The following is a 23,937-nucleotide window of genomic DNA, read 5'->3' on the forward strand; positions in this document are numbered from 1 at the left end:
TAAATAATTAAATGAGCTGCCCGTCCAACCTTAAGGTTGGCAGGCAGGCGAAGAGCCCAGGTGGCCTTCGCATTTTTCATGGAACCTCATCCATGGGCGGGATGAGGTTTCATTAAGTGTTTAAAAATTCAATAAAAATTATTTTAAAAATTCATTGACATGTCCCAGCTCTTGTGACACTGTCACATGAGGGGACATGTTTTAAAATTTTTAATTACTTTATTCAGATGTTTAAAACTTAAACAAATCTCCCTGAGGCACCCAGATTTCTGTGCTCTTTTGCGCTCATGTGTGAAAGAGCACAGGACCGGACTCACGGAATCCCACCCCCCGCCTGCACAGGGAGCACTCAGCGCTTTCGGGCAAACGTCACACTGGGCAGGCCTTAACTGGCCCACCGACATAAAATGGCGGTGCGGACCCGATCGGGGGCGCTGATTGGGTTCGCACTCGCTCCCTCTCGCCCCCGCACAAGCTCCCCAACAGGGGGCAAATTCAGCCCTCTATGTGGCACCTTATCGAATGCCTTCTGGAAATCCAAATACACTCCACCTACCGGATCCCCTTTATCAACTTTGCTTGTTATATCCTCAAAGAACTCTAGCAACTTTGTCAAACATGATTTTGCTTTCACAAAGCCAAGTTGACTATGTTTGATTGTGTTAAGCTTTTCAAAATGTCCTGCTATTTCTTCTTTAATAATGGACTCTTGCATTTTCACAACGATAGATGTTAGGCTGACTGGCCTATAGTTTCCTGCTTTTTGTCTCCCTCCCTTCTTGAACAGGGGAGTCACATTAGCGGTTTTCCAACCCACTGGGACCCTCCCGGAATCCAGTGAGTTCTGGAATATTTTGACCAATGCCTCCAGTATCTCTGCAGCCACTTCCTTTAAAATCATATTTGGAGTTGGATTCAAACAGTCTTCCACATAGCGGCACTTAAACCTAGAATCTTCTGACTTACAGCTGAATGAACCAAGCTATGGCACACTGAAAGGAAGAGTCAGCAATGAATCACAAGAAGGGGAGGGATAGTTGGAGTAGCTTGGAATAAGGTTAATAAAATCTAAAGATCAGAAAGCAGCACCGATGCAGTCACCATTCCAACAGAGCGAGATGTCTAAGGAGGTACTTTAGTATGATTAGAACAAAGAATATGGCACGGACCTTTCAAAAGGACAAGCATTTCTAGAATCCATCCACTCTGCCATAGTGACTTCTCTCACCAGGAGGAAGTGGCTGGAGTTAAGGAGGGAGTTGCTCAAAGTGAAAAGGATCTAAGGCAGATAGTGTACAGGGGCTATTAGTGTCAGCGTCTAACTGGGAAGAGATGGAGGTCCCAGGACCCACCCTGGGGAGGGACTGTAATAGTGACTGACTATATCCATAGTAGAGAGACATTTGGATTGGGGCTGCAGAATCTGACTTAATCAAATGACAGTCTGTGTCAGAAGAGTCATGGATGAAGATGAATAGATGCTAGACACTGGAGAAATAATAGAGTCAAGGGAAGAGGAAATTAGTTTGACATGAACAAGCTGAAATAGTTCCTGTTTGCATATAATGAGGAGGTAGAAACAGGCTGTGCGAATTAGGGTTGTACATGGATAGGCTTTTTTCATTTTTTTCTTTCTGCTTAGTTTCATGCATTTAAAATCCCAATTGATTATACTATGTGAGCTCTTAATATTATATAACAATAAAGGAGAGATGGTGGCATCAAAAAGCATTTCTGTGATATTCTTACATAAAAGTAACTAACTTTGTAGGATCTGATAGAATAAAGCACACTTTGAAAATAAGAGCAAAAAACATGGTACTGACCAGGACAATTAAAAAATCCAAACAATTCCAAAGACTCTTGAAGTATGCCATCCTGTGAGTGTGCAGCTCTATGGCTTCTTGGATCACATAGTTGCAGATAAAGAAACAAAAGATAACTTCACAAGCAGCCAGAAAGAAGTCAAAGTTTGAAACATATCGCAGGAGTTTGACTGTGAAAAATTCAGAAGAAGGGATGGCTCCACCAGTTGCAGGAAATTCCACCAGCAGCCTGGCATGCAAACAAGTTAAAAGATTCAATTATTCTGGAAGAACTAGAAACAAGTTTTACCTTTTTGAAAATTAAATTTATAAACACTTTTACAGCACAAATGAACCCACATCATTTTAACTGAACGTTGTGCACTCCTACCACTAAATATTCACATTTACTCTCGTTATATACATAATTTACCCATGTTTTCCTGTGCTGAGTCCCCGGAGATCAGATTTAATTAGATCTGATTTACAAATTTGTTACGGTGCTGTATTCACAAAACCACAGAACAGATGCAAATGCAATGGAATTGGCATAAAAAGTGGCTATGGGTGAATTGCACATGATGTGAATTTAATAATAGATATATTATTTGATTTCAATATGGCATAAATGCACACTGAACTGTGGAAATATAAGATGAATCACAGTCATAAAAATATGTAAGATATTTTCACAAACCTGATTGCATTAAACAAGTTAACATTTGCATTGTAGACTGTAAAGTCTATGAAGACAGCTCTACTCCCACTATCAAGCCAAAGTTTTGATTTAAGGCGTGTAATTTTCCCAAAACTGGCAACTTTATCTTGCGCTAACTCGAAAATATAACCACCATTGTCGTATGTACCAAGTCTACCCCAATGCCATAGCTCAAATTCATTATTAGGAAGACGATATTCCCATCTGTTAAGAGGGAAAAAAAGGCATAAATCAACAAATCCAATGAAGTCACAAAAATATCCATACAATTACAGTGACAACCTAGAGAGTAACTTGCAGTTTATTACAATGCTATAACATTTGAGTAATTACGATGTCAAAACTTGTGAAAGAAAGGAACACGGGTTTTGCAACATAATATTGGATTTATTGATGCCATCTATTCTTACTTGCTTCACTTTTATAAATTTTCTTTCTCTTTTAGGAAGACTTTCTGTGAACATGCCAATCAGATGGCAAACAATTGATATTGTTCTATCATTGCTCTGGGAGGCTTTTTTTTATTCATTTGTGGGATGTGGGCATTGCTGGCTAGGCCAGCATTCATTGACCATCTCTAATCGCCCTTGAGAAAGCGGTAGTGTGCTGGTTTCTTAAACTGCTGCAGTCCCATATGCAGTAGGAACACCCATATGGTGCTATTAGGAGGGAGTTCCAGGATTTTGACCCAGAAGGAACAGTGATTATAGTTTCAAGTCAGGATGGTGAGTGACTTGGAGGGGAACTGGCAGGTGGTGGTGTTCCCAAGCATCTGTTGCCCTTGTCCTTCTAGGTGGCAGAGGTCACGGGTTTGGAAGTTGCTGTCGAAGGAACCTTGGTGAGTTGCTGCAGTGCATCTTGTAGATGGTACACACTGCTGCCACTGTGAGTCGGTGGTGGAGAGAGTGAATGTTGAAGGTGGTGGATGGGGTGTCAATCAAGCATTCGGCATTGCCCTGGATGATGTTAAGCTTCTTGAATGTTGCTGGAGCTGCACTCATCCAGTCAAGTGGAGAGTATTCCATTACATTCCTGACTTATACTTTGTAGATGGTGGACAGGCTTTGGGGACTCAGGAGGTGAGTTACTCTCCACAGAATTCCCAGCCTCTGACCTGCACTTGCAGCCACGGTATTTATATGGCTAGTCCAGTTCAGCTTCTGGTCAATGGTAACCTCCAGGATGATCTCAGTAATACCACTGTACAAGTTACACTCCTTGTCACAGGGGAATTGCTCCTAGCATCCACAAAAATTTGAATTGTTACTTCATGCCAAGTGACATGCCTTCAAAGTGTTTATCAGAGGTGAAATAAAGCCTGCACCTTAACAAAGAAAGTGATATTCTGAAGTTGGCAGTCCTCCAAGACAGCGTCTTGGAAGACTAGGGATTTTTAAAGGGTTACAGTGTTACCAATTTATTGGATGGTCACTCCAGAAGCTGAAGGAGGCTGCCTTCAGCCCTACAATAACATCTACATCAGGTATGCCACCAGCATTACTTTGATTCTGTTGATCAGAGTATGTTGTTGCTGAGTCATACATGCGTAAGTACATATCTGTACATACAAATTAGGGGTGGGGGTAGGCCATTCGTGCCCCCCCCCCCACCCCAAACAAGCCATTTGAAAGATCATGGCTGATCTGATTGTGGGCTCAACTTTATTTCCTGTCTACCTCCTCAAAGATGCCAGTTTTTAGATCAGATGTTAAACCAAGGTCCTAACTTGCTGTTCTGTTGGATGGGAAAGATTCTATAAAACTAGTCAGTAAGAGGGTATGAGCTCTGATGGGTGGAGTGTAACAATTCCAGGAATCTGTACAGGGGCTTCAGCTTTTCACCATGTATACAAATGACTTGGATGAAGAATCAGAGTCACATATCCAAGTTTGCTGGTGGCACTAAGTTAAGAGTCAGGGAAGAAGAGGGCACCAAATAAACATAGACAGAGGGAGAGGGCAAAACCACAGCAATTGGAATTCAACGTGAGGAAGTGGGAGGCCATATACTTTAGACTGAAGAAAGGCAAATTGTATATATTCTTACTTGTGAGAGACTAAATGCTATCAAGAAGCTAAGGGAGTTAGGAGTCTGTGGAAACAAATCTCAAAATGTTAATGTGCAGTATCAAAAAGGCCAGTGGAAAGTTGGCCTTCATCTCAAAGGGATTTGAATTCAGACGTGCAGACGTAATACTTCAGTCGCACAAAGCCATAGCCACTTCTACCTGCTGTGATCTCTCAGTTCTGGGTACCACACCTCAGAAAGGGGTTAGGGGCCTTGGAATGCATACTGCGCAGATTCACCAGAATAATGCCTGGGCTCAAAAAGTTAAATTATGAGGACAGGTTAGAAGGTTGACAAGTGATCTAAACAAGATGTTTAAAATGTTAAAGCATTCAATAGGCTTGATAACAGAGACCTGAATTTTCCCGTTCAAGCAAATGACCCAATGTTGGGGGGGGCGGGGGGAGGTATGTGGGTCAGCGACACGCATGATCAGGCAGTGGTACTTCCTCCATTGTTTTACCAGGAAGGGTCAATTAAGGGCCGTCAGGCAGTGAAGTCAGCCAATTAAAAGTGGAAGGTGGGTCATAATGCTGGAAGCCTCCATTTTTAAAGGCACATGTGCAGCAGTGAGGCAGACTATAGACACAAGCAAAGGAGACAGCAGAGGAATTGAGGAATTCAGATTGAGGAAGGGTTGCTCGATGATTCAGTGAGGCCTTTCCAGAGGTACTCCTACAGCTGGTCAGACAAAGGAGTACTATCCTGTTTCCAGTAGCTGGGAGGAGGTGGCCAGCAAGCCTCACCAAGGAGGCATGGCTGGAGGTGACATGAGCAGCCAAGGGGTGGTTGCAAGAACCTGGATCCAGTGCATAAAGAGATTTAATGGCCTGCTACAGTCTAGAAAGGTGAGTGGAATTTCAGGTTGCAAACTGGAAGCACGACATAAATTTAAAAAGTGCCTATGAAATGTAAGGCCAGGTAGTAGACCCATGCATAGGGGGCAATACCAGGTACCAGAGTCGGCATTGAGGCACCCAACTCCAATGCAACTGAACTTCATGGTCAGTGATGAGTGAATGCTGCCTTGAGATGGCTGATTGGCTGTGACATATGGGGAGAATTTTTAGGTCGGCGGGCGGGCGGGCGGGCGCGATTGGTGGGCTCGGGATTGGCCGGGGAACAGACCACCGCCCGCGATCGGCCCCCGACTGAGATTTCATGCTGGCTGTCCAATTAACGGCCAGCTAGTGTGAAACGCATGCTGAGGAGCTCAGTGCTGCCGGGGCGCTGTGAGCGCTGACAGAAAGCTCCCTGAAGGCAGAGAGCTGCCTCGGAGCTCAAGACCTGAAAAGGATTAAATAAAGTTTTTAAAATCAGGAGAAAAATGTGCAAGCATCACAATCAGCCACCTGAACATATACATGATAAAAATGCTGTCCATAGATTTTTATTTATCTTTCATTTAATAACGGAAACCTCATCCCGCCCTTGGATGAGGTTTCATGAAAAATGCAAAGTCTGCCTGGCCGATTTACCCGTCCGCCAACCGTAAGGTTGGATGGACCATGAAAAATAGCAAGACAATTGCATCTTTAATTACCTTAGTAGGCCTTGTAATTGTTGGCGGGTGCGCGATTTTGCGTCTGATTGGGTTGGGGGCGCGCCCGCACACCGAGCTAAAAATTCTGCCCCATGACTGTTACACCTAGTGAACTGGTGCTACACATTCACAGTGCCTCAGTTGAGCACAGACGAGTCCTGAGACAGGGGTGTCGCCACGTCTGTCTGTGCTTGCAGGGGCAGCATGCTCAGAATGCCAGGGAGCATTAACGCACCAAAGGCGAAGTGACTTTCATGACAGTGAGGGCACCAGCAGAGGAGGAGGCCTTGGAGATCGGTTGGGTCATGGCAGGGCAGTCTGCTGATGAGGGCAAGGCAGGTGTGGAAGCTATGGAGGGTGAGTATGGCGATGGTTGTGCCTATCATTCCCAAGGCTCTGGTGCCTATGTGAGCCTCTAACATCACTGGAAGCTCCTGACCACAGGAAGAAGCCAGGGCTTGGTTGAAGAAGGAGTTGTTTTGCTTAAATCATGGGCAGAATTTTTAGGTCAGTGTGCGGGCACCTGCCCGACCCAATCGGATGTGAAGTCACGAGGGATGACGTTGGGCGCGTGTCCTGATGTCATCCTGCGCTCGTGCGGTATTTCAGTTGGCAGGCACGCATGTCTCCGTTTTTTCGTGGTCTATCCAACCTTACGGTTGGTGGATGGGCGAATTGACCAGGTGGACTTTGCATTTTACATGTTTCTGTCATTAAATAAAAAGTAAATAAAAATCTATGGACAGGATTTTTATCATGTGTATGTTCAGGTGATTATGATGCTTGGACATTTTTTTCCTGATTTTACAAACTTTATGGGCAGCTTTTTCTGGTAGGCGGGTGGGGCCAGCTCGTCGACGCGGGGCGATGTTGGGCGTGCATCCCGACGTCACCCCCGCATCATTTAGATTGTCAGTTCAGCAGGCGCGCCAACCTGTCAACGGCCTATTGAGGTCATTGAAAAAGTAATTAAACCAATTAATGGACCTGCCCATCCAACTTTAAGGTTGCCGGGCAGGCGAAGAGCCCAGGTGGCCTTCAGAAAAACCATGAAACCTCATCCACGGGTGGGATGAAGTTTCATGAGGGATTTAAAATTTTCAGAATATTTTTCAACAGAAGTTATGGACATGTCCCAGCCCATGTGACAGTGTCACATGAGGGGACATGTCAGGAAAACTTTTTCCAGCCTTTGAAAAATTTTTTGTAACTTCAACCGATCTCCCTGAGGCAGCACTTTGCCTCAGGGAGATCTGTGCGCTTTTTCGTGCGCATACGCAAAAGAGCGCACTCCCAGCTCACCACCCCCCCCCCCCCCCACACGCACAGGGAGCACATAGCGCTTCCGAGCGGATGTCACGCTGTGCGATCCTTAATTGGTCTGCCCATGCAAAATGGCGGCGCGCCCCCAACCTGGTGTGCCGATCAGGAACCCGCCAACCCACACCCACTCCCGCACAGCCCCCCCGATGGGGGAAAAATGCTGCCCTATGAAACGGTTTTAAAGTCTTCAGCGCCCTGAGGCAGCTCTCTGCCTTCAGGGAGCTTTCATTCCTCGCTCGCCCGCGCTTACTTCAGCGCCCACCACCCTCCCGCCCCCGTCCCAGCAGCGCTAAGCATTTCAGCGCGTGCTCCATGAAATCGCAGTCAAGGGCCAATCGCGGGCAGCGGTCCATTCCCCCCCCATCTGATCCAGGGCCCGCCGATCGCGCCCACCCACCGACCTAAAAATCCTGCCCCGTGTCTCTCCACCAGCTGCAGATTAGGAACAGACCAGGGCTCATGCTACATTAGAAATCTCACAGGATTTTAAAAAAAACTTTCAAGGGATGTGGGCGCCGCTGGTTAGGCCAGCATTTATTGCCCATCCCTAATTGTCCTTGAGAAGGTGATGGTGAGACGGATCCACTACCATCTCAAGACTTCAGTCACTTCATTCCGCACCCTCCACCAGAACAGATACAATCACATCGGTGGGCTTTGTTACATATGTAGAATGGATGACACAATCTGGTGAGCACTGCACAGGTACACAAGAGGCAGTAACACCTGCGGTCACTTCCCCTTGGAGGAGTGAGGACAGGCCCAGCAATGCTTCATTTCACGCAGATGGCGATCCACCGGAGTCATCAGCAAAGCAACAGTTGCTTCAGCAGCAGCATTAAAAGAGTGAACATCTGTCGGAGCTACCAGAGGCAGTAAAGTCCATTGTGCAAATGATGCACAAGTCCACCCCTGCTAGGAGTGGTACTATATCTGGTTTGTGAACTTGCAGAGTCCTCCATGGAGGAAATGGTGATTTTCATGTCGAACAACTCGGAGCAGAGCACTGAGTGGATGCAGAGGGTGCGCACAGACTTCCAAAGCATAGCCTCACCCATGAGGTCTATAGAGTGATGAGTGGGCGAGATGAGCGAGATGGGCATCTGCCCATTGCCAGGAGTTGAACCAATCTAGACAGCCACGGGAACAGCGGAAGGTGGCTCACATCTTCCTGTCAGTGGCGATGCTGCTGACTGCACAAAAAAGTACACACCAAGCTGGTTTGCAGTTTGCTGGACAAACTTCCTCGACTTGCAGCCGGGCCTACCGCTGGGACAAACAGTGTGCGTTTCCGACGGGCTGCACAGCTCTGACACCATGAGCTGACAACAGGCCCCTCGAGCTCTGTGTTCAGCTCAATGACAGAAATGTATTTTTAAAATAATTTTAATATGTTAAAACGGCTAGGACACTTTTTAAAACTATTATAAACATTCAATTACATTTAACACTTTTATAACAGTTTTAAAAGCCTGACGAATCTGCCCCTCAGACATTAATGCCCTATCACTCCTCTTCCTCTCGCTCCCCCACCCCCGCCCTGACCCTGCACCTCCCCCTCCCCCACCATGACCCTGCACCTCTCCCTCCCCCACCCTGACCCTGCACCTCTCCCTCCCCCACCATGACCCTGCACCTCTCGCTCCCCCACCCTGACCCTGCACCACTCACTCCCCCACCCCGGCTCTTCCCCGCCCTGACCCTGCACCTCTCGCTCCACCACCCCAGCTCCTCCCCCGCCCTGACCCTGCACCTCTCCCTCCCCCACCCCAGCTCCTCCCCCACCCTGACCCTGCACCTTTCCCTCCCCCACCCCAGCTCCTCCCCCGCCCTGAACCTGCACCTCTCCCTCCCCCACCCCAGCTCCTCCCCCGCCCTGACTCTGTACCTCTCGCTCCCCCACCCCGGCTCCTCCCCCACCCTGACCCTGCACCTCTCGCTCCCCCACCCCAGCTCCTCCCCCACCCTGACCCTGCACCTCTCGCTCCCCCACCCTGACCCTGCACCTCTCGCTCCCCCACCCTGACCCTGCAGCTCTCCCTCCCCCACCCCAGCTCCTCCCCCGCCCTGACCCTGCACCTCTCCCTCCCCCACCCCAGCTCCTCCCCCGCCCTGACCCTGCACCTCTCGCTCCCCCACCCTGACCCTGCACCTCTCCCTCCCCCACCCCAGCTCCTCCCCCACCCTGACCCTGCACCTCTCCCTCCCCCACCCCAGCTCCTCCCCCGCCCTGACCCTGCACCTCTCGCTCCCCCACCCCAGCTCCTCCCCCGCCCTGACCCTGCACCTCTCGCTCCCCCACCCTGACCCTGCACCTCTCGCTCCCCCACCCTGACCCTGCACCTCTCGCTCCCCCACCCTGACCCTGCACCTCTCGCTCCCCAACCCCAGCTCCTCCCCCGCCCTGACCCTGCACCTCTCGCTCCCCCACCCCGGCTCCTCCCCCACCCTGACCCTGCACCTCTCCCTCCCCCACCCCAGCTCCTCCCCCACCCTGACCCTGCACCTCTCCCTCCTCCACCCCAGCTCCTCCCCCACCCTGACCCTGCACCTCTCCCTCCCCCACCCCAGCTCCTCCCCCACCCTGACCCTGTACCTCTCGCTCCCCCACCCCGGCTCCTCCCCCGCCCTGACCCTGCACCTCTCGCTCCCCCACCCCGGCTCCTCTCCCTCCCTCCCGCACCCCTGCACCTCTCCCTCCCCCACCCCGGCTCCTCTCCCTCCCCCACCCCCACACCTCTCGCTCCCCCACCACAACTCCTCTCCCTCCCCCATGCCTGCACCTCCCCCTCCCCCGCCCCGGCCCCTCTCCAAGGCACGGGGTGTTGGTGGGGGGGCAAGTCACGGCGAGGATGGCAAGGGGGCAAGGAGCTGGGGGATCATGAGCGAGCAAGCAGCAGGGGGATGGCGAGGGCGCAAGGAGCAGGGAGATGGCGAGGGGGCATGGAACAATGGTGTGGTGAGGGGGCGAGGCACGGGGGGGATGGCGAAGGGGCAAGGCACGGGGGATGGCGAGGGGACAAGGCACGGCGGGACGGCGAGTGGGTAAGGCGCGGGGGGATGGCGAGGGGACAAGGTGCAATGGGATGGCGAGTGGGTAAGGCACGGGGGGATGGCAAGGGGACAAGGTGCAATGGGATGGCGAGTGGGTAAGGCGCGGGGGGATGGCGAGGGAACAAGGCGCAATGGGATGGCGAGTGGGTAAGGTGCGGGGGGATGGCGAGGGGACAAGGCGCAATGGGATGGCGAGTGGGTAAGGTGCGGGGGGATGGCGAGGGGACAAGGTGCAATGGGATGGCGAGTGGGTAAGGTGCGGGGGGATGGCGAGGGGACAAGGCGCAATGGGATGGCGAGGGGGCAAGGCGCCACCCTGGCTCCTCTCCATTGCAACCCCCACCCTGGCTCCTCTCCTTCGCCCACCTCAGCTCCTCTCCCTCCCCCGCACCAGCTCCTCTCCCTACCTCGCCCCGGCCCCTCTCCCGCCCAGCTCCTCAGTCCCGTGAGAAACCACAATTCACGGAGAGGAAAAGCTGAGTGGGACTGAGGTGCTGGGGCATAGGGCTACAGGGAGACTGGGGGAGCAGAGCTAGGGGACACACGGGTGCTAGGGGATGAGCTGGCAGGAGTGGGGGAGATGGGGCAAGAGGATGTGGGAGTGTTGAGTGGGGAGGAGCTGGGGGTACATGAGGGAGAGGAGCTGGGGGTGGTGTGTGGAGATGGGTGGGGGAGGGAAGAAGAACTAGGGTGTGAGGGGGTACTGAATCAGCTGGGTGTGAGGGGGCTGCAGTGGAGTGGAGCTGCGGGAATCATGAAGAACATTTTACAATAGCCTGTCTGGCAGATTTCACTAACTTACACCTGTGCCCATCAGCTCCAAATTATTACATGGAGTTGAGGACAAACAGGCAAAGTTTCTAAATTAATGGTCCCTGTCACTTTAAGAATAGGAACAGTGGGACCATAAGCAAGGGTTCCTCCAGAGTCCACTGAGGCACAGTGAAACTTCCACATTTCAATGTAGGTGAGCATGCCAGAAGTTGCAATGCCATTGTGTCCCACAATTGCGGCAAACGTCTCAGTGTTCATCGCTATTGGGAGCACAAGATCTGGGCCAATAATGTTAACTGCAGATTGTTTAATGTTTAATGAGAGTTTAAGGTCTTGACATACAATGCATAGTGACTTGTGTGTTTATTTTTATGCAACAGTTGACAGTTACCAGATTTAGAATGAACAAATGGATGGTATCTAAGTGAGGGCCTCATGAGCACCTGTGTTGACAGAGGCCTTGCTATATAGTGCTGATGGGTACAGAAAGGCGCTAAGGGTCTCTCATGAAAGGTTAGCAAGGCTGCCTCTTGGGCAGAACTTCTTGGTTTGGTGGCCCCTTGCACTTGACTTCATGTGAACCGTCTGCTGATCAGAGTCACGAATCTCCCTGCCACACATCTCACTGTACTGTGAGCTGGTCCCCGTGGTGCCATCTTCATCAATTGGCACCTGTTGAAAGTGCCTCATACTCATCCTCCTCCTCTGAGAATGTCGATTGCTCAGTGTCTTTCTCTGGCTTCATCACTACACCCTTTTGGGGTACCAGTTTGTGAAATGTGCTGCAGACGACAGTGATGTGGGATACCCTTCAGAGTGCATATTGTAGGGCTCGCCCAGATCTACCAAGATTTCTAAACCTCATCTTCAATAGGCCAATGGCCTGCTTGATCTTGGCCCTTGTAGTCATATGGCAGTGGTTGCATATGTGTCTGCCTGTCTGTTCGGGTTATGTAAAAGGGTCAGAAGCCATGACTTTAGAGGATACTCCTCGTCTCCCAGGATCCTGCCACGAAAGGCTTTGCGTGGCCTGAAGAGCTGAGGTAATTGGAATTGTCTGAAGATGTTCACAAAGGCATCCAGCTGCACTGAGGGAAGCTTGATGGCCACATGAGTACAGTCATTGACCTCCTGCACCTGGGGAAATCCAGCCATGGCCCTGAAGCCAACTGGCCTCTTGGTCTGACTGGCCTGATTGGTTGTGAGCTTGATATGTTGGCCAGCCTCATGTGACATCCGTGACTTCCTTTATATAGCAATGGGCCGCTGACTGAGGGAGGCCAGATGGATTTCCATGCGATCCCTGCAACAAACCATGGGTGAAAACGTTGAGTGCCAATGTCACCTTTAAAGTTACAGGTGCCACTTCCTATTGGCATTAACCCCTGCTCCAGCATTCCACACATCTCCCCCACCATCCCTGGAGAGATGGAGTCTTCATAGACATTGGTGATGGACATCTCCAGGAAGCTGAGCCTCTGATGGTATACCCTTTGAGCTGGGTAACACCTTTTGGGACTATGAGGCTGCCTTCTTACCCCCATGCACCCTCCTCATCCACATCCAATGGTTTCCTTAACCTGCTGGAGTTCCCCTGGCTGCTGCACAAGTGCTCCATGTGGCTGCATCCCTATCTCTGTGCCACTCCCTTCCTCACTGGAGGCGTCAATCTCAAAGCATTGACCCCATAGCCAGATAAGGCCTCTACCATGACCAGCCTCTCAAGAACCTTGTTCTGCCTCCAGTGGCTGCTGTGGACCTTGGAGATACCTTTCCACTAGCAGTGCTTCACTTTGGCCCCACTGTCTGCAGTGCTTCCTTCAGGCACTTCTTCAGCACACAGCCTACAGATAGTTTCACAATATGGCTACCAGCTCCCTCCACAACTCCACTGCTGCTCAGGTCTTGCCTGGTTTGATTAGATGAGACTCTGAGCAGCCACCTATCCTGTGTGTTGTTGGTAAAATCAGAAAAAAGTCGGAAAATACCTGACATTTGTGTGTTTAACAACCTTAATTACTTCCCTGCAGCTGATATGTCTGCCACTGATCTGTTGCACTGCTCCTACCTGGTAAAATTGGTTGCTGGCTTGGATCCAGCCAAATGTGGGCCCAGGCTATTTAACCAGCCCCTTACCCTGCCTCCATTCCCACGGGCCCAGTAAAATTCCACCCAGAGAAACTATTTTCTTTGGTTGGTGAATCCAGAACAAAGGGGCACAATCTTAAAAATCGAGTTAAGCCATTTCGGAGCACTTTTTCAGATAAAAAAGTAGTGAAAATCTGGAACTCTTGCCATCAAAAGGCTAAAGATGCTGGTTAATTAAAATCTTCAAGACTGAAATTGGTAGAGTTTTGTTAGGTAAGAGTGTTGAGTGAAACGGATCAAAGGTAAACTGCTGGAGTTGAGGTAGGGATAAAGATTGATCTGACTGAATGGTGGAACAGGCTCCAGAGCAGCATGACCCATGGCATTCCTTCATTTCCACTTGTTTGTTTAAACTCATTTGTTTAATTGATCATCCTGGTGTGAAGCACATTGAAAGTTTTAATACATTAGCAGCTGGGAATGTTCCACTGTGTTAAAGGCACTATATAAATACACATTCCTGTTGTTGCTGTATTAAAAGCCACTTTATATAAATACAGGTTCATACTTCCTACTTTAAAAAAATCTGTCTGAAAGATGGAAGAAAGGTATATATAAAACTTACTCCACTCCAGTTTTAAGGCCGAAAGGTGACCGATCCTCAGTTGAAAAAGAATAAGCATCGTAACAATTTTTAAACATCTTCCGAAAATATTCATGAATGGAACAACTATTGTTGCGCACCCTTATCTGTCGAATTTGAGGGCGTCCTAAAAGGATATTCTCATAGTATATGTAGCTCTGGCCTTGAGACAAAGGCTGGCCATTGTACCATTCATTCCAGTAGAGACTATCCAGGAGTGGCCCCTCTGCATACTGAAAATAGTAATTTATGGAATTTATAATTAATCTGAAATGCACAAAAATAATTGTCACTTTAAATAACGCTTCAGTTTTTTTCTCTTAATGTACATAAATATCTGTGTAGCAAAGTAAGATCCAGTTTATTAAAAAAATCTTAAATAATGCTGAGTTATTAGTTAGCTGCATGTTTAGACATTTTGGACACCACTGGTTCTCAAGGGTTCAATTCTTCCTAAAGTAACAATCAAAAATTACCATGATGATGCAGCAAAACTAAGTTTATATAATTGTCATGAACCTTTGGGGGTGATTTTCCTGTCTGACATGGATTGAGTGGATAGTGCATGGGGTGTCTGTATTATCTACCTGCCCAAGGCAAGCAGCAGGGAATCTGTGGCACTTCTGTCACCGGGCTTAATTTAAATGTAATTGGTGAGCTGCTAGTGCTGATTATGCTCTTTATCGGCAGTTTTTCAATCAGCAGGGCGAGTAAGTGAAAGGGCAGCTTAAGGACAATTTAAAAGCAACCTACAGCCTTTAGGAGAAGAGCACCTCTTGATGATGAGCATGGAAAGTGATTTTCTGGAGCACAGGAAACATGGCTTCAACTGGACCAGGTTCTCTGGTACAGTGGAGGAGATGCTCACAGAGAAAGGAAGAAACAGAACTCTTACAACAGACTCCTTAGTGAAGCTCAGCTTCCTTATACACTGCTCCTCAGAGAAGTGCAGATTATGCTGATGTGGGCCTAGCTGCTTCGCTGGGAGATAAGGCTTCCCACAATTTCATTTTATATCCCTGCAGATACAGCCCTTTGCTTCTTCCTCCTTCTCCTACCAGAATGAAATTGCCTGAAGGGTCCACATTGTAGAAAAAGTACATTGCAAGAAGCCCTGAAATTATGTACTGTTAATACAAGTCACATTGAAATTGTCTAAGCAGCCAATAAAAGCCAAAATGTAACACAAACAAAAAACTTACAGCATTTTACCTGAAAGCAGCTGAGGATCCCTTTAAATTTATTATAAATGGGCATCTCATAATTTGTTCCAACTGTGTTTTTTGGACAGGATAAGGATCTGATGGTCACACTGTACATGTAGAAGAAAATGCCTTTTTTGACAACATAATTTACAGATATTCATTAGGCCCTCTGTTTCTGGTGATATCTCTGGCAATCCAAAGTCTGCCTACAAATCATATTGGGTGGACAGCTAGTGGTAAGTCAGCAATTCTGTTTCAAGTGACTTTCACCTTGCCTCCAACCATGTTGTGGCATAAATGGGTCAGTAGCCAGAAAACAAATCAATGCCTTTGTCTTTCACTCTGTTCTCGGATGATTTATGTATCTGGACATTTTCACAGATCCTCTGAAGTTCAAGTATTAGATCTCACATCCAATTGTGTCCATAACAATACTGGTTTGGCTAATAATTGATAACAGTAGAAACAAATTTCATATAGTGAAATAGCTGTAATTAGTGTAAATCATGTTTCACACCCCAGCAAACATCAATTTCTTCATCAGATTCCATCAAGTACTCTTATACCTCCATAGAAACACATACTGACATTAATATGCAAAGTTATGAAAAAATATACAAAAACCTTTATTCAGTGAGTCTGCATTTCTTAACGTTTTCTTCATAAAAATATGATAAGACACTATAACAGCCTCTGTTTTAATATAATGAATATTTATAAAAGTTATGGGTGTAACTGGACATCAGATTAGTACTTCATTGCTTGCATGTTAAGTGGTTAAACCTACTTGCATAAATATTCCAGACATGCAACCATGTGATATAAGATGTTTTACACGTGCAAGCTTCTTTGTTCCCCTTGTCCTAGACCCAACCATCTTCAGCAGCTTCATCAATGACGTTCCTTCCATCATAAGGTCAGAAGTGGGCATGTTCGCTGATGATTGCACAACGTTCAGCATTATTTGCAACTCCTTAGATACTGAAACTGTCCATGTGGGTGTACCTATACCACAGGGACTACTGCGGTTCAAGAAAGCAGCTCATCATCACCTTCTCAAGGGCAATTAGGGATGGGCAATAAATGCTGGCCTAACCAGCAACGCCCACATCCTGTAAATGAACATTAAGAAAAATTTAACCGCTAAGGGCCGGATTTTCCCATCCTGATGGGGGTTCAGCATGTCAGGTGGGCTTTAAAAATGGCAGGCAGGACCTGAATCCGGGATTCCTGACCCAGTTCCTGGTGGTGTCAATTTTCTTCCATGCAGGATAGGGAAGTGGGTTGGAAGCCTGCATGGGGCTATCCCAACATTGCCGGCACCATTGCTGAAGTGGGCATTTCCGAACTTCTGCAATTTTGACATAGAGGGCAGATTTTGGCAGACAATGTGAATCGCATCAGCACAGAAGTGCCATGAACCATGGGTGAACCATGGCTTGGAGGCAGGAACCCGTATTCCAAGCAAGTACAAAAGTTGCTGCCTACATCACGTCATAATGAAATACTGTAGCACAAGTTATGTCTATTTTTACTGTAGTGATTGACCATAATTCTTTGTTTTGAAAAGCTAAGTGACCATTAAAATATAAGGTTGCTAGGTTGTTATTTCTGAAAACTGGCAAGCTATCAAAGGAAAGAACGACACCGTGAAAGTGGAAAAGTCTTCAGATGCATTGGAGCAGATTATACACTAGGTAATATGCTATTCTGCATTGTACACTATTGGAATACAGATCTCATTGTGTGAAGTTTAATTTTTTCCTTGAAGTTCAGCTCAGCCATCTGCTTAGCTGTTTCATAGCTTTGACAGACCACTGAGCTTCTGGCTATGTTCAAAGACTCTATTAGATTCTGCTCAGGCAAGGGTTGTTTATAGTTGTTCAGTGGAATGTCATCATGAATGTTTGGCTTCCTTCCAACACACTAATAGATTCTGTTCAGCAATGTTTGTTGACACAGCTGTCAAGGGGGGGTGTGAGCTTGTTTATTTTGACAGATTTATGACCTTTTAATGGTTACACTGGTATTCACGTAGTGTTTGTTTATTTTGACAAATTTATGAACTTCCAAATGTTATTGTAGGGCTCATGAGTTCTGCTTATAGTGAATACTGGGTTAGTGAGTTGGGGAGGGGGCTAGTATGGGGCATGAGGTGTTCTGGGGGTATGAGTTATGGGGAGTAGGGGGAGATGAGGTTTAATGGAGCCTCACACTCATTCAGTGAACAGAAATGGGCCTTTTAGCCTGGCCACCTTGGCATCGGCCAGCCTCTGTCTCCGCTTTGGGCCTGCTGCCAGGTAGAGGCGGGATCGTGACATTGAGAAATCTCCCAACTTCAGCTTCAAAGATGAAAATATGGCCATCTTGGACATTGTCTCCAAGTTGTTAGCTTTAGTTATAGAAACAGCATGTAAAAAAATGAAAAATCTGCTCAGGTCACTGATTCTATTGCCATTGAGTCTATTTGAATCATAAGTAAAATTAGGAAAATACATAAACAACAAAAAAATGGGATTATTAAGTCCATTTAGTCTTTTATGTATTATAGCTGCACAATTACTATACTTGAACACCATTGACATTTTGGCCTTTGGCTCCAGCATAACTGATAATTATAATATGGTAGGCATACTTGGGTATATTTCATTAAAAAGTGTTTAAATTGAGTTTTGCAAAACTTTCTAATTTAAAAATGAAACAATATTTTTAGTTGTGTCCTACTTTGGTTATTATTTTTCAAAATAAATTCTGGCCTGGATGATTATTTAGAGCAGGCAAGTTTAGGGGAGTACAAAACAAAAACAAAAATACCTGGGAAAACTCAGCAGGTCTGGCAGCATCTGTGGAGGGGAACACAGTTAACGTTTTGAGTCTGTAAGACACTTCAACAGAACTAAGTAAAAATAGAAAAGAGGTGAAATATAAGTTGGTTTAAGGGGACTGTGCTCCTCTCCACAGATGCTGCCAGACCTACTGAGTTTTTCCAGGTATTTTTGTTTTTGTTTTGGATTTCCAGCATCAGCAGTTTTTTGCTTTTATTTTAGGGGGAGTACTTTGTGTTCAAACTACTTCCCATTTTACAGGGAAAAAATAGAGTATACCAGAGCTTTCTTTTAAGTTTTAATCTCAGCGCACACATGGACACCCTCAGGTTGATCTCCAAGCCTGATATACCCTCTGCTACTGTTACACCCGAGTAGCATCTTCATCTATCCATTGTACTTTGATAGGAGACAGCAGGGGCAGGACATGAAATCAGACTGAATGCACCTGGGACCACTTACTCAAAGAAATTGCACCATCACCAGAATACTCTGCATTCTAAATGTCATTTTGTGGTTTCCCAGGGTTGTACAGGTCTTTAAAATCTCTCAGGTCAGCCTGAAGGGTCTCTGCTGTTTCATATGGAGCAGCTCAGGTACATGAGAATACCCTCTTGATGCTGACATTTAAACAGTCTGCTAGTGGTGGGGTGTCAGGGTGGTGAGGGGCAGCAGAGATCTGATTCAAGCATTTCATGCCACAAATAAAATTTTAAGTTTTACAAAAACAGTTGCTTGTTAATACAGAACTTGAGTATAGCTGAAGACAGACATGCTGTCAAAACTTTTCATCTTGCACTCATCAGGACAGAAGCAAGAATACCAAATCTCAAAGGGGGCAACAATTTTTGCTGCATGAGAAGAGGGTGCTGATTGGTTGGCAAGTGAACTCTGATTAGTAGAGGCATTGCCATGGAGAATGCACCAGGTAAGTTGATTCTGATTGGTTAAGGCATTGCAATGGGGAAAGAGCCATGGAATGTCTGCCCGCCCCAGGCTTTTATTTAATTGAAAAAGGTGCAATCTGTGGACATGTTCTTTTTGTTTGCAATGGACAGGGCCCTGTGTGTGACTATATGTAGCTTCCAGCACGCATGTGTGAGCCACATTGCAAGGCCAACCTATAATTTTAAATTGGTTGTTAGGGTGATTCTTAATACAGCCACAGAATCACACCTAATATTGGACACTCTGTTTTGAGGTTTGCAAGCATGGGCTGGTTGAGTACGGTCAGTACTTTGCCTGTTGCAAACAGCTAAAGGGACGTGCTGTTTGATACAATCCACCAGTCATTGGGATGCATGGTCTACATACCTGGCATCGCACCAGCCCTGAAATTCATATACCACATTACTCATTGTGTAGTTGTCAGAACGTCTTGAGTCATGCAGACTCGAAACGTTAACTGTATTCCTCTCCACAGATGCTGTCAGACCTGCTGAGTTTTTCCAGGTATTTTTATTTTTGTTTTTGTTTTGAATTTCCAGCATCTGCAGCTTTTTTGCTTTTATGTCAGAATGTCTTCTTGGCTTGACGGCAGCATCCTACTGGTGGGGAATATCACTCCTGTTGCTACTGCATGGTGGCAGCGTGAAATGGCTAGCTTCACTGTTGCTCAAATTTTAGAGACATCTGACACTTCCAGGGTAACCGGAGGTAAACTGGGCACTTTTTAAGACTGAAAGTGGCAGCCTTAGGCCCATTCATGAGTTTGCGCGATATATAGCAAGCAATGATCTGATTGGGGTAGCCATTATCCCACAGGATAGCTTTGATGCACCCTATTTCGGCATCATGGTGAGGAAATGGCTTGGGCCCTATTTACAAGGTCGCCGACAAGACCAATCTTATCACAAAATCTCGGAATTGTTATGGCACAGAAGGAGGTCATTTGGCCCATCATGTGTGCACTGGCTGTCCGGTTGAGCAATCCACCTAGTGCCATTCCCCCGCCTTCTCCCCATAACCCTGAACATTCTTTCTTTTCAGATAACAGTCTAATTTCCTCCTGAATACTTCAAGTGAACCTGCCTCCACCACACTCTCAGGCAGTGCATTGCAGACCCTAACCACTTGCTGCATGAAAAAGTCTTTGCTCATATCACTTTTGCTTCTTTTACTAATTACTTTAAATCTGTGTCCTCTTGTGCTCAATGCTTTCATGAGTGGGAACAGTTTTCCCCTATCTACTTTGTCCAGGCCCCTCATGATTTTGAATGTCTCTATCAAATCTCCTCTCAGCTTTCTTTTCTCTAATGTGAGAAATGGATGTTTTTAAAAAATATTTTTGGGGAATATTGTGTTATTCTGTGGAAAAGGCTGTGTGTGTGTGTGTGTGTGTGTGTGTGTGTTTATATATGATTTAATTAAGCTGGGCAGAGATTAATAAGAAACAGATTGTTTGGGGGGTTTAAAACATGAAAAGGATAGAGGTGTTATGTTTGAGGTACAAGTAAATGGGTTAGATCTAACATTTGTATTTTTAGGTAAGTTGAAAGTTTGTTTGAACATCAAAGGGAACTCAGAGGCTCAGAGGTGTAAAGACACATATTTTCATCTTGCAGGAGTTCATAGGTAGACAAGACGTTGGGATGTTATATTTTATTCACCCAAAAACAAAGACAAGATGGAGACATGAAAGATTTTTTGGGCTGAATTTTGCCCTCATTGGGCAGCCGGGCCTGGGAGCAGCCACGAAACCGACTGCCATCTGCGATCAGGCCCCGACTACAATTTCATGTTGGCGGGCCAACTAAGGCCTGCCCAACGTGAAACACAGGTCGTCACTGGCCAGGAAGGGCTGAGCGGGGGCAGAGACCTGTTAGCATTGGGTCCAATGGCGACCCGGCGGCCGGTACAAAGGAGGACCAGGCAGGCTCAGAAAGACTGTCAGGGAAGTACGCCTGGCTGCCGTTCGGACGATGCACTCAAGTACGGCAGCAAATGCCAGGTGGGAGGGCAGGTCGGGTGGGCACTCGGCCCCCCGCTTTTCTGATGAGTGATAAAAGTAGGGAAAATCCCAAGATATTCCATAAGTATATCAATGGGAAGAGGATAACCAGGGAAAGAGTAGGGCCCATTAGGGACCAAGGGAGCAATCTATGGGTGGAGCCAGAGGGCATTGGTACAATGTTGAACGAATACTTCACATCTGTCTTCACCCAAGAGAATGAGGATGAAGGTATCGAACTCGGGGAGAGAGACTGCGAGGTTCTTGAGCAAATTGATGTAGGGAGTGACAAGGTATTGGAGGTGTTGGCAGGTCTGGATGATTTGTGTCCCAGACTGCTGAGGGAGGCAAGGGAGGAGATCGCAGGCGCTCTGACCCAAATTTTTTATCCCTCTCTGGCCACAGGGGAGGTGCCAGAGGACTGGAGAACAGCTAATGTGGTTCTGCTATTTAAGAAGGGTTGTGGAGATAAGCCAGGGAACTACAGGCCTGTGAGTCTCACGTCAGTGGTAGGGAAACTATTGGAGAAAATTCTGAAGGAGAGAATCTATCTCCACTTGGAGAGGCAAGGTTTGATCAGGGGTAGTCAGCATGGCTTTGTCAGAGGGAGGTCATGCCTAACAAATTTGATTGAATTTTTTGAGGAGGTGACCAGGTGTGTAGATGAGGGTAGTGCAGTTGATGTAGTTTATATGGATTTCAGCAAAGCCTTTGACAAGGTCTCACATAGGAGACTTATAAAGAAGGCAAATGCACATGGGATACAGGGTAATTTGATAAGGTGGATTCAAAATTGGCTTAGTTGCAGGAGACAGAGGATGATGACAGAAGGCTGTTTTAGTGACTGGAAGCCAGTGTCCAGTGGCGTACCACAGGAATCTGTGCTGGGTCCCCTATTATTTGTCATTTATATAAACGACATAGATGACTATGTGGGGGGTAGGATTAGTAAATTTGTGGATGACACAAAGATTGGCCAGGTGGTTAACAGTGAGGTTGAGTGTCTTGGGCTACAGGAAGATATAGACGGGATGGTCAAATGGGCAGATAAATGGCAGATGGAATTTAACCCTGAAAAGTGTGAGGTGAAACACTTTAGAAGGAGTAATTTGACAAGGAAGTATTCAATGAACGGCATGACACTAGGAAGTTCTGAGGAACAAAGGGACCTTGGCGTGTGTGTCCATAGATCTCTGAAGGCGGAAGGGCATGTTAGTGGGGTGGTGAAAAAGGCATATGGGACACTTGCCTTTATCGATTGAGGCATAGATTACAAAAGTAGGGAGGTCATGTTGGAGTTGTATAGAACCTTAGTGCGGCCACAGCTGGAGTACTGTGTGCAGTTCTGGCCACCACATTATAGGAAGGATGTGATTGCACTGGAGGGGGTGCAGAGGAGATTCACCAGAATGTTGCCTGGGATGAAACATTTAAGTTATGCAGAGAGGTTGGATAGACTTGGGTTGTTTTCATTGGAGCAGAGAAGACCGAGGGGCGACCTGATCAAGGTGTACAAGATTATGAGGGGCATGGCCAGGGTGGATAGGGAGCAGCTGTTCCCCTTAGTTGAAGGGTCAGTCACAAGGGGATATAAGTTCAAGGTGTGGGGCAGAAGGTTTAGGGGGGATGTGTGGAAAAACTTTTTTACACAGAGGGTGGTGACGGTCTGGAATGCACTGCCTGGGAGGGTGATGGAGGTGGGTTGCCTCACATCCTTTATAAAGTACCTGGATGAGCACTTGGCACGTCATAACATTCAAGGCTATGGGCCAAGTGCTGGTAAATGGGATTAGGTAGGTAGGTCAGGTGTTTCTCACGTGTCGGTGCAGACTCAATGGGCCGAAGGGCCTCTTCTGCACTGTGTGATTCTGTGATATAAGTGTCTCACTGTCCTCATGGAGGAAGTGGCTGCCAGGAGGGACACCCTTGTCCCCAGGGATGGGAGGAGGAGGCCACCACACCTCACCAAGAGGGCATGGAAGGAGGTGGCAGCCCTGGTGGCAGCCCTGGTGAGCAGCCATGATGTGGTGCAGCACACATGGGTGTATTGCTGGAAGCACGTCAATGACCTGCTGCGCTCAGGAAAGGTGAGGACCGTGTTGGCATGGATCAGAGTGCAGAAGTGTTAAGGTCTGGTTGCCCCCCGTGGACCTCAGGGATACTTGAGTCTGAGTGCCAACTGTCAATGACGCCGGAGCTGGCCAAGAGGGTGAGCTCTGGCTGCTTGGACTGAATGACTTGTGGCTCGAGGACCATGACTCAAGATGTGCCCTGCAAGGTGTCCCTCAGGTGGGGTTGGCCAGGCTGCAATGGCGCTGCAGGTGGAGAGTGGACTAATCAATGCTCCTCTGTCCTTTCAGGAGAAGACGAGCCATAACCAGGCAGAGAGATCATGTACAGATGGAGGCCTGCCCAACCTACTGATGCTGCTCTCCCGGTTCGAGCAGGTGGCCCTTGAGCTGGAGAGCCGGCACGCTCCTCATGCAACTGGGCGTGGAGAGGCGGGGGTGCCAGACGAAGGTAAGAATGCAGTGCACAGAGATGAGACTCTCAGATTGTGCAACTATTCTAGTGCAGTCTCCTCATTGATATGAGCCTCGAACCTGGAGTCCCCATTGATCATTGAAAGACGATGGCACTGTGATGCAGATCTCCATTGTCTCACCAGGGTGCCTGGCATGCACAGTTACAGTGTGATGGCTTAAACTAATGACATGTCCTTCTTCTCCCTTTTAGGTTCGCCAGCAGGTGTCCCATCCGCAGACCCTGAAAGGCCATCCTTGACACCGGAGGACCACCGGGCATCATTTTCACCTGTGTCACACCCTCTCTCTGTTACAGGCACCAGCGCAGACACCAGCATCTTGGTGGGCATTAGTTTGACAGCTAGTTTCTCGGTGCACGTTGGTGAGGGCACTTCACACTCGCATGAGGTGCAGGTG

General features: G+C 47.5%; 1 protein-coding gene across 1 annotated transcript in view; it reads right to left on the reverse strand.

The window, feature by feature from the left end:
* LOC144686104 (polycystin-2-like protein 1) overlaps positions 1-23,937 on the reverse strand; it is a 58,650-nt gene that overhangs the window by 20,787 nt on the left and 13,926 nt on the right. Inside the window, exons 4-6 of the mRNA XM_078551252.1 lie at positions 13,998-14,248; positions 2,503-2,727; positions 1,827-2,055 (exon numbers count right to left, since the gene is read on the reverse strand). Of these exons, the coding sequence (XP_078407378.1) occupies positions 1,827-2,055; positions 2,503-2,727; positions 13,998-14,248 (705 nt within the window). The remainder of the gene's footprint in view (positions 1-1,826; positions 2,056-2,502; positions 2,728-13,997; positions 14,249-23,937) is intronic.

Source organism: Cetorhinus maximus, chromosome 10 (assembly GCF_964194155.1).
Source record: "Cetorhinus maximus chromosome 10, sCetMax3.hap1.1, whole genome shotgun sequence".
NCBI lineage: Eukaryota > Metazoa > Chordata > Chondrichthyes > Lamniformes > Cetorhinidae > Cetorhinus > Cetorhinus maximus.